We start from the raw sequence: 10,506 nt of genomic DNA on the forward strand, positions 1-10,506 counted from the left end.
GAGACGGCTAAAAGAAAGGGGCGCGCCAATGTGGGACAGGGAAGTAATTTGTGATTGTAGACGGTATTGTTTTGATTCGCAGTATGTTGAGTCAACTGCTGTGGATGTACCTGAGCATCGCAGAACGGGGTTTCTCTTCTTTCCATTTCAGCTACCACTTATCTTCTATTTATTTTGTTTCACTGTTTACTATCCTCTATTTGATTTCGATTTTACTCATTTGATTCTCTTATTTCTCAACGCTTTTCCACTCTATTTTACCAATTGATGCTGCTGTAACAAACTTTCTGCTTTCCCTTAATTTGGCAGTGATATTAATTTTGTTTATCATGTGCCTTTTCTTTATTAATCTATTTGAATAATTTCTCATCTTCCCTGTAATTTGCCCTCAATACAATCTTAGCAAACACGCGTCTTCGCACCTTCCACAGAATTCGACATGAACACGACCACGAATACAGCACAAAAATAACACCACAAAAATCCACCTTCCCGGCACTGCTGCTCACACGATACTCTGAAATTTTCCAGGATTCTGAATATCTCAAAATTAAGCTCTAAAAGTGCGGTCTTTCTGGAATACCATAGGCCAAAATAGGGTCCCGAAGCCCTATGTAAATTTTTATGTACAGTGGTAAAAAAACACGATTAAAAAACATTTGTAGTTGCTTTTTTATTTTAATGCACAACCAGGGCTTGCGTAATTTCGACTTTTTTGGTGATAGCTGACAGAACACTCCAATCGTCTTCACCACACAACCTGATTTTTACAGTCTACTTTCGTTCGTTTCACACACAAAGGAATGAGTGCTACGCAAAGTCACTCAAACAATCATTGACTTCCCTCCAGGAGAAAAATCGCTTCGAGAGCGGTCGATTGACATTCTACCGAGATTCCTATCATCTCTCCAATGATAGCAATCATATGATTTCTGTCACCACGCAGCATACACTAGGAAGAGAGAGACAAAAACGAGAGAAAGAGAAAGAGCACGTTGTCTCGTTCGGTCGGCTGCTTGAGCTTGATGGCCTATCTACAATCACTTAGCTTAGAAAATTTCACTTAGCTTAGGAATTTGAATCAATGGAAATGAATCTGAGTTTCTACAATGGAAAAGTAATCAAATTAGAAACTGACGTTTGGTTTGGAAAATTTCAAAATCTACGGTAAGTTGACGTTTCCATATCAAAGGTAAACAAACAACTGCATAGCAACGTATATCAGCCCAGCAAGTTTTCTAAGTTGATTGTGGATGACGAACGTAAGTTGCAGACTTTCCTAAGTAACTACTTTACTTAGATGTTCTAAGCTAAGTGATTGTAGATAGGCCATGAGGCATTTTTCGTTCGTTTCGTCTTCGTGTTTACGTTCACTGACCGTCGCCAAGCAACGGCGGTCATGATAGGCGTTGTGTGTCAGCGATCAAATATCGTTTTGGGAAATGATCGCTGACTGAAAATTCTGTCGAATATCGAGCAGTCCCATTCAGTGATAGATCCCTTTTCAAGCATTGTGCACAACACTCGGCACAACAAATAAATTGACAAAACGACATTTCTTCGATGGATCAACTATGGTCCCCTTTGAACGAGCTGTCAAGTAGGACATGCCAAGAAGAAATTAAAGCTTAATTTTACGACTCAATTTATTTGTGTTCACACTCACAATAAGAACTATCCCTCAAAAGGGTACTCTCTATGCCTTTTCCTCAAAGAAGGATACTTTTACTTTCTTTCCTTTTTTCTAGTTCACCCGGCGTCACCACAGATTTACTTTTGTCATTACAGTAATATTTGTGCGAGTGTAGTACTTCAAAAGGCATTTTTAAATGCAACCAAGAGATTTGAAGATTAAAGAGAGCCTGGAGCTTATTCGAGCACGGCCAAAATCCTTTGTCTTATGCTCGATTGGTACCTCCGTTTGACAGTTCTCGTGCTTCGATTGGTACTTTTTATTTGAGTTGTCCGTTCTCTAATAAGCTCTAGGTTCTCTAGTAGAAAAGGGACCTAAAGCCCTATAGAGTTATCTAAGCCCGCGCTCACGCGGTCACTACTGGTCGGTACAAAATTTAACCTCAATCTTTTTCGTGTACGTATACGCAATACATGCGCACGTAGATAACTCTATAAGGCTTTCTAGTCAGAACTTTACCAACACATGCAAAGTATGTTTACATTACAGCTGGACGTTTGTTTGCATGCAGGTTTCCTATCTCTTTCTAGCAAAAGTTTTTTGTCAGGTGACTTCTAGCTGGTTTTTTTTTGACTGACCGCCCGATAAGTCAGCCAACATACTTCGCAGGGCTGTGACAGCTCGAGCTCGATGGCTCGATCATTGTTTGCATCAGAACACTGTGACGAAAAGTTTGTAATTTTTGGGTTAAATTATATTTTTTTCACTGGGCCTAGAAAGCCTTATGTAAATTTTTGTGTACAACGCAACGGTATAAAAACCATTTCTTTTTTTAAGGCCACGCTCCATTTTTTTTTAATTTGCATGGAAATTTTGTTACTAGGGGAAGGGGAGAGGGTTCAAAAATCATTTATTTTTACGAGCTTGCATGGTTTTTTGTCGATATACCCGATTTAAAGTTTTCCGTGTTTCAAAACTCTCCACACCAGAAAGCTCTTCGAAAAGCTCTCATCTTTTAAATAATTTAAATTAAATTCTCTCCAAAATCACAGCTGGCTGTCATCTGCCCGTTCGCGCTGTCAGCTGGAGAGTAGGCGCATTCCTCGAACGAACACATTGGCTCTTCCAACGAATATTTTGCAAGCGAAACTTTAAACTTGTAAAATATCCTCAATTTGTAACAAAAAGACTGTTTATTGGGCTGTACATAATTTTGTTTTAATGTTTAACAACTGGTGAACTACGGGTACAACAAATTTCCTATGATTTAGTGGAAGAGTTTGACTAAAAACAGTCTGGTAAGTAGTTGGCTTGCCAGAAATTCCGCTCCAAAAAATAATGCAATGGCGTAACTTTACGATTCTATTGTCCCCCAGTGATAGCGAAAGCATTGTGTTCGTGTCCGGAACTTGCCACCGAACGTCAAGTTTCAGAATGGTTCGCACCAAGCCATCCCGCCACGGCAACACCAAACGGAACCGGACCAGCTTCCAGGAGGAGAAACTGAACGCAAAGATTCGTGACTTTGACATTTTGGGTAAGCGTTTGGGAGACGATTCATAGCGGATTCACTCTAAACAGGGTTTGCCTTTCCAGCGGAAGGCCTACTGGCGAACCTGGAGTCCGTGTACAGCAACAGCTTGGACGACCAGTTGCGGAAGTTGCACTTGGTGAAGAACCGGATGCCCAAGCGGGTGCTGCAGATGAAGATGGGTGACCTGCGGCTGTTGACCGGCGTCAAGACCTTTGCAGATTTGGAGAAAATGTCCGTGGAGGCGATCGACGCGATGAGTTCTATCGGCTCGAGCCAGTTCTCGCAGAGTTTCGGCAACGGCAACGAGAAGACCGAAAAGAAGCTGTCCAAGGCCGACGAGGGTTATCTCACCGAGGACAGCGGCCTGGGCTGCAACCCGCTGCCGGACCTGATGATGTCCGCTTCGAAAGCCCGTCCGTACGGCCCGTTGGCATCGGCGATGAAGAACCGTCGCCGGAGCAAGTCCGTGTCCGGCCAGGCCACCCCGTCCAAAGGTCACGCTTCCCTCTTGCTCGGCATCAAGTCCAAGAAGACCTTCGGCGCAAGTCAATCGCTCTTCGCCGCAGCCGCCGCCGACAACAATCGCCACTCGCGGTCCAAGTTCCGGACGCCCAACGCCGCGGCAGGTCGCCTCCAGACGGTCAGCACGGATCGCGGTCTTAGCCTGATTACGCCCAAGGTGCAACCAAACACGCCGATGGCCTTACTGAGACACGCGCGCGCAGGGGAAAGCATCTACTCTATGACCGGTAGTCCGGTTATAACGGCCGCCATGGTGGAGGAAACGGCCAACGTTAACATCCCGGTCGCGAACGGAATGCTATCGATTCGACCCACCGACATGGAAAGTTTCGATGCGGGACTGCTTCAGCGTATCGACCCGGGAACGTTGGAACATCTCAAGAAGCTGCAGAGGAATCTGAACAAGATTATGCAGATCGCCGAGGAGCGTCAACTGCAGAAGCTGTGAATAGACTGGCATACTTTGTATTTTATCATTAGTTGCCTTACTTAATTTTGCAATGTCACTCATTATGTGTAGAATAATTCATGTTTGTTTGAAGATTAGTTAATTGTATCGCATGGAGAGAGGAGATAATTCTCTGATGACTGGTTCCTAATCCTTACTGAAATAGCAGTTTTTAAATGATGTCAATAAATAAATGTTCAAATTTAATCAATTCTGTTTTCTTGTAGCGGAAAAAGCAAATACAGTCCAGACTCGGTTATCCGAAGGTATTTTTGGGACTTCGGATAATCGAATCCCGAACAAAAAAAAAAAAATCGACTTTTTTTTCTATTTTTTTACTTTTAAATTCGAGTTCTGCGACCCTTTTTCTGTCTTTTTTAATGGTTGATTAACTATAAAATTATATTTTTTTCTTCAATATTTCGTCTTTGCCATTTTGGCCGCCATCTTGGATTTCAAAAAACTAAATCATTTGGAGTAGTTTAGGGGTCATACAATCAAAAATAAGACAAAGAAAAAAATATTGTTTCGATTATCCGAAGTGAAATTTTGCCAATGCCTTCTGATAATCGAGTCTGGACTGTAAACATTTTTTATTTGAGATTAGAGCAATTCTTGAGATTTCGATCTTTAGATTTTGTTTTTGTATTTTTTAGTCCGACTGAAACTTTTTTGGTGCCTTTGATATGCCCAAAGCGTAATTAGTTTGTCCATATAATTTTCCATACAAATTTGGCAGTTGTCCATACCAAAATGATACATGAAAATTCAAAAATCTCTATCTTTTTAAGGAATTTTTTGATCGGTTTGGTGTCTTCAGCAAAGTTGTCGGTATGGATAAGCACTACAGTGAACAAAAATGATACAAGGTGATTTTTTTTTGTGATTTTTAATTTAACTTTTTGTCACTAAAACTTGATTTGCAAAAAACACATTTTTTTTTGTTCTCTGATATGGGGATATCAAATGCCAACTTTTCAGAAATTTCCAGAATGTGCAAAAAATCTTTGACCGAGTTTTGATTTTTTGAATCAATACTGATTTAAAAAAAATCGAAATATCGGTCGCAATTTTTTTTTGTGTAAAATCGAATTTTCAATAAAAAAGTACGTAAGTAAAATTTTGATAAAGTGTACCATTTTCAAGTTATAGCCATTTTCAGGTATTTTTTTTTGAAAATAGTCGCAGTCAGGGTTGTTAAAATATCAAAATATCAGCTCTCAGCAACTACAATTATCCCGCCTGAATTATCATGCCTCAAATACAACTGCTCTTCTCTCCTCATTGAAACTCTCAGCGCCGAACATAGCCGAACACGTTTTGGTGTTTACCCACTCGCGATTGACATTTTCCTTTTCTCTCTCATTCCCGCTTCCACGATCCTACCGCAACAGCGTTTAACCACAAAAGCCGCCACAAAACCAATTTTGCAAACGCAGTTTAACGGGACGTCATGCGGGGTCGGATCCTAATCGCCATCTTGCGTTCTCTCATTGCAGTATTAAGAAAGATTGAGAGACTCAGCGGTGAGAGCGCATAGTCGAGGAAAAGGGGAGGAGTGATAGAGAGAGAATAACATCGCTCGGATATTTTTGGTACAGAGATAATCTATTGATAGCTTTTCTATCACTCATTTGCAACACTGGTCGCAGTTATTCATTTTTTAAAATAAGTGCCCATGTTTACACACTTAAAAAATATTTTTGAAGAGCTGAGAAAATTCTCAATATTTTGCTGATTTTGTTGATAAGACTTTTAGTTGCTGAGATTTTGCTACCGCAAACAATCAAACAAACTCGCACTTTTTCGTGTTGAACAGTTTGCCAAACTCGCAAACAAGACAAAATGAATGCAAACATTACAATGCTACAATAAAAGTTACAGAATCAAATTTATCATATTTCTAGCTTTCTTTGAAATTACCCTAAAAATCAAAGTTTTCATTTACTATTACGGTATTTGTCAATATGTTGGGCATACTAAGCAAAGCGCACTTTTAATTTGATGTATTCTCAAAGGCTGTTATTGGCAGCCTAGCTTAATTACATGAATAGAGTAATCTACGTGCGTATGTATTGCGTGTACGTACACGAAAATAAAGTGAGGTTAAATTTTGTCAGCCAGCAAAATCATATGGTGCGCTAGTGTACGTACGCGAAACGTCATAAAGGTCTGATGCAGACTCAGTGGGCAAAATTAGAGATCCTTAAAAGGGGTTTTTAGGGTCTCTAGGCAAAATTACATGGAAAAACATATATTTGGACAATTTTCGGATTTTTTTAGGGTGGTCCCATAAGGTTTTCCCTTGAAAATTAGACCGTTTCAAATGAAGATATTTTGAGTTTAAAGCAAAACACTCCTGAGATTTTTTCAGCGTTTGTAGTGCTAAATCTCCTCTTTCAAATGCAACCTGGCGTTTAAAATTTGGCTTGCGGCTTTTCGAGATATTTGAGTTTTAAATTTGCATCTTTCTAATTTTAAAATGGCTGCAACTTTTGACCATTAAGTCCAAATTGTCTTGTCAATAAATAAAAATGTTTGTTTTGTAGAGCTCTAAAAGTGCCTCTAGTATCACTTTTCTTTAAAACTTAACCCTGAATTGCCACGTTCTAAAAACATATTTTTAAAGGTTTGCTCAGATGCTTTTTTTAAATTTGGTCGTAGGAGGCGTAGATTACGAGATAAAAATTTGGTGCCTTCGACAAAGTTGCTTGAATTGGCAAGCTCAACAACTTTTTAGAAGAAAAAATAATCCCAAAAATATTCCTGAGAAATGAGATTTTCAAAATCATCCTAATCGTGAACCACCTTTATTTACAACCAAAAGCTCCAAAACTTCGCCATTTTGGGACCATCCACAGACCACTCAACCCCCTCCCCCTCGTGGAAAATCGCCAAACCTTCAACCCCCCTCCCCCCTCACCACTAAAGTGAAATTTCACGTCGGCCTATGGGAAATTTAGGTTGGAGATTCAAATATTTGTTTTTTTTGTCAAATATTTCATTGTTTAAATTTTTATATTAAAATTTCAATAGTGTTAAAATCGAGTAGGACGCAAAATGTTATGAACCCAAAAGACGTTTTAGCTGCCCCCTCAAGTAATATGCCCCTCGACAGTATCCTATTAGGAAGGTATCGGTATCAATCATTCTAAATGAAAATATATGTTCCATGGATAAATAAGCATCGAACCTTCTCAAGGAGAGAAGCCTGGGCCCGAGCAACGCGCGCACCTAATTGCAATCATTGAGCAAATTACTTTATTAGTTAAACCATCATTAAGAGCCAATAAAAAAAGTCTCCTCTTTCCCGCTCCTCGTCGTTTAAAGTAGCTTTGCTGATGTTCTGATGGCGACCAACCCGCGCCCATGGTGTATTCCGACCGCAACCTTTCTGCCACAAATTATCGCTAAGCAGCCCAGGCCAAGGTTTACCCACAGCCACGGTGTCCTTGACGTCCAAACGACCGGATATTCAACTTTAAATCTTTTGCAGATGATCCCCAACGATATTACTGGGGGTTCTTAGAGCTTGAACAAGTTCGAATTGGGTCTTATAGTTGAGTGATATTTGGGAACAACGTTGCAATCAATTACAGACTATCCCGATTCTAAGAGGATCACACTCTAAACCACGTAGAACTGATTATCAGAGAACCTTCACCATAGAGTGTGCCAAAGTGGGTAACGACAGCCAATAATTGTACCTTTGCCGCGCAAACTTCTTGGTTGAGCTTCAACCTGGGCGTTGAAAACAGTGTTCTTCAACTCAACACTCACGGGCACAGCACTTAACTCAATGACGGAATGAAGTCGGTGGTCATTAATCCCTTCTGCAGGTCAAAACGTTTTGTTGTTCTGATTATGGGAAAGTGAATCGACCTTCCAGGTATCGATTGGACAGAAACACTGAAGTAGCCATAAATGTGAATTTGTAAAACTCACCCGCATCGCATCGGGTCATTGAATTGATAACGAAAGAAGACAAGCATAAGTGGCCCGGAGAATGCTGTCCAGTGCGGTAAAACACTTGTCGAAACTGGTTCGAGAACATCGCGAGACCGTAGCCGCGAAGTTCGATCGAAATTATGGGTAACGTGATGGGTGAACTTTTGAAGATATGAGCAAATCGACGTGATTTAATGTGTTTTAATGTTTGACCTTTTTGTTTTGCTGGCCGTTCTGTACATAGTCCCAAAATTTGGTTGAAGTTGATTGCCGGATTCCCGAGTTACAATCGAAAATGTTTACTGTAGTCGGTATCCGTTTTTCAATAACTTGTGACATTTTTTTCAACAAATTACAGCTGGAGATTTAATGGCGTACTCAAAATCCGAAAATACGTATTTTCATGAAAAAATCAATTGGGAGATCTTGAGACTGATTATTATCAATTGAATGTATTTCATGAATTTTTTATTTTGAGAAAAAAATATATAATTGAAAAAAAAATCGAAAGGTTATCTCCAGAGAGTACGTGGTAACACTGTCCAACAAAATAGTTAGAGGGTGACGAGCGTGAATTCCCGGGAAAAATTTCCCGGGAAATCGACCATTTTTGGACCTCTCGATTCCCGGGAAATTCGGTCGAGACTCCCGGGAAATTTTTAACTTATAAATATCGAAGCAAACTTAGATAAACTATTAAGAAAAACATTTGAAAAAATAAAAATTGTTATGAACATTTAATGTTTTATGTTCGATGTTCAATGTTCGATGTTCAATTTCGAATAAACCAATGCTTCTCTAATCTTCTTATTCAGAAAGATTAAATTTTAACTTGTCAAAAATTCCAAACCCTAGAATTGAGAAAAATTTGGACCCCAAATTTTACCTTCAAAAATATTTTCCAGTTACACCCTAGACATGAAATCAAATATTTTATTTTCAAATATTTTTTTATTATTTCTAAGAGGGAAAGGATTTTTCAAGTTAAGTTTAATTCCGTTATCTTCTATTGAGCATAGCAATCCTCATAATCTAGTTTTTTTGTGAACATATGAATTTTCCTGATAACTCTAAATATTTCTTCAATGAAATTTTACAGTTGACCTAAAAATTACAAAAAAAAAACAGTTCAATTTGTTGTTTTGAGTCGATGTTTATCATATTGCAAAATTCCCGATACTGGAAAATTATATATTAGCTTTATTATGTAGTTTTTTTTACAAAAATCTAATAACAACTTTGTGCAACTTTTGAAAAATCACTCAGTGCGAATTAAGATTCGTAAATATTTTAAACTACAATTTTGAGTCTTAAAAGGCTCAGGAGACGATTTTGTATTTCAGAAAAAAATCAAAAGGTTTCATATAGTTCCTTAAAATTATGAGGCTGCTTAAACTAACGTTTCATAGAATTAGTTTGAATGAATTGTAACTGAATTTATTAAGAAACAAAAACAAATTTATTAACTTTCATTTCATTAAATTTTAGCACTATTGGCATAGTAAAAAAACTCTCGGGTCTCGGGAATTCCCGGGAAATGGCCAAATTCAACTCTCGATTCCCGGGAAATTGAAAATCTCGAGAATCGTCACCCTCTAAAAATAGTAGAGCAGACAATGAAAAAATGTAAGTTATGGGTTTGGTTGCGTGCTAAAATTTTCACAAAAATTCCGTTTTTTTTTTTTCAAAAATACTCAGATTTTCAAAATTTGCAATCGAAGCGAAAGCCCCTTCAAAATCGGTCCAAAAAATCAGGGGGCAAAAAAAATATTTGAGCATGAGCATGAGCATGAGCATGGTTGACTGCCAATGAGCTGCTACTCCGTTATTGACAGATCAGCTGAAGTTAAACAATGAATCAAAAATGATCAGTGGGAGCCAACCATCCGTTCACTGTTTAACCCCTGAAAACTCCGACTTTATTAGTCAATACCGGCGCCCTCCCAAGAAGCCTGCAGTTCAACAAAAGGGAGGAATGTTAGTCCGATAGTTGAAGTTGCAGACTCATCAAGCACATAGTTTTTCGCTATATACTTGTTGATACCGCTTGAGACCGTTGAATCCGCAGCATCTCCTTCAAGCATCACGTGATTAATATTTTTTGGGTTAGTAGGATAAGGTATTGGCTATTCGATGCCTCCCGAGCTACGTCGCTATGGGGAGGACTTTCATAACAGACCCTTCGGCGAGCCTTCCGAGCAGGGATGCCAGGTCTGGTGGAAGTCGAATCCGTAGACTTGTTAAAAAAAATCCAGGTGGTTGGTGTCTTGGGAACCCAAAATAGTTTTCTTTTTAAAGATTTTTTTACTAAAATTGAATTAAGGTTTTATCAAGATCAACAAAAAATTAATTTCAAATTTCATGCCTAATTTTACTAAACTATATTTCTAAAGTTGTGCTACTGTACATAAACTACAAAAT

At 38.8% G+C, this 10,506-nt stretch overlaps 1 protein-coding gene across 1 annotated transcript; it reads left to right on the plus strand.

The window, feature by feature from the left end:
• The first annotated feature begins 2,741 nt into the window (after window positions 1-2,741).
• On the plus strand, window positions 2,742-4,315 carry LOC6054211 (borealin). Its single transcript, XM_038258003.1, has 3 exons — window positions 2,742-2,931; window positions 3,010-3,170; window positions 3,230-4,315. Exons 2-3 carry the CDS (start codon window positions 3,068-3,070, stop codon window positions 4,135-4,137), a joined length of 1,011 nt encoding a protein of 336 aa, XP_038113931.1. The 5' UTR covers window positions 2,742-2,931; window positions 3,010-3,067; the 3' UTR covers window positions 4,138-4,315.
• The last annotated feature ends 6,191 nt before the right edge of the window (window positions 4,316-10,506 follow it).

The sequence above is a fragment of the Culex quinquefasciatus genome, chromosome 2 (assembly GCF_015732765.1).
Source record: "Culex quinquefasciatus strain JHB chromosome 2, VPISU_Cqui_1.0_pri_paternal, whole genome shotgun sequence".
Classification (NCBI taxonomy): Eukaryota; Metazoa; Arthropoda; class Insecta; order Diptera; family Culicidae; genus Culex; species Culex quinquefasciatus.

Bases quoted from the DNA above. Each gene is read 5' to 3' on its own strand.
- LOC6054211 (XM_038258003.1), top strand. From the start codon at position 3,068: ATGGTTCGCACCAAGCCATCCCGCCACGGCAACACCAAACGGAACCGG. The intron at 3,171-3,229 runs GTAAGCGTTTGG...TTGCCTTTCCAG, and splicing joins TCGTGACTTTGACATTTTGG to CGGAAGGCCTACTGGCGAAC.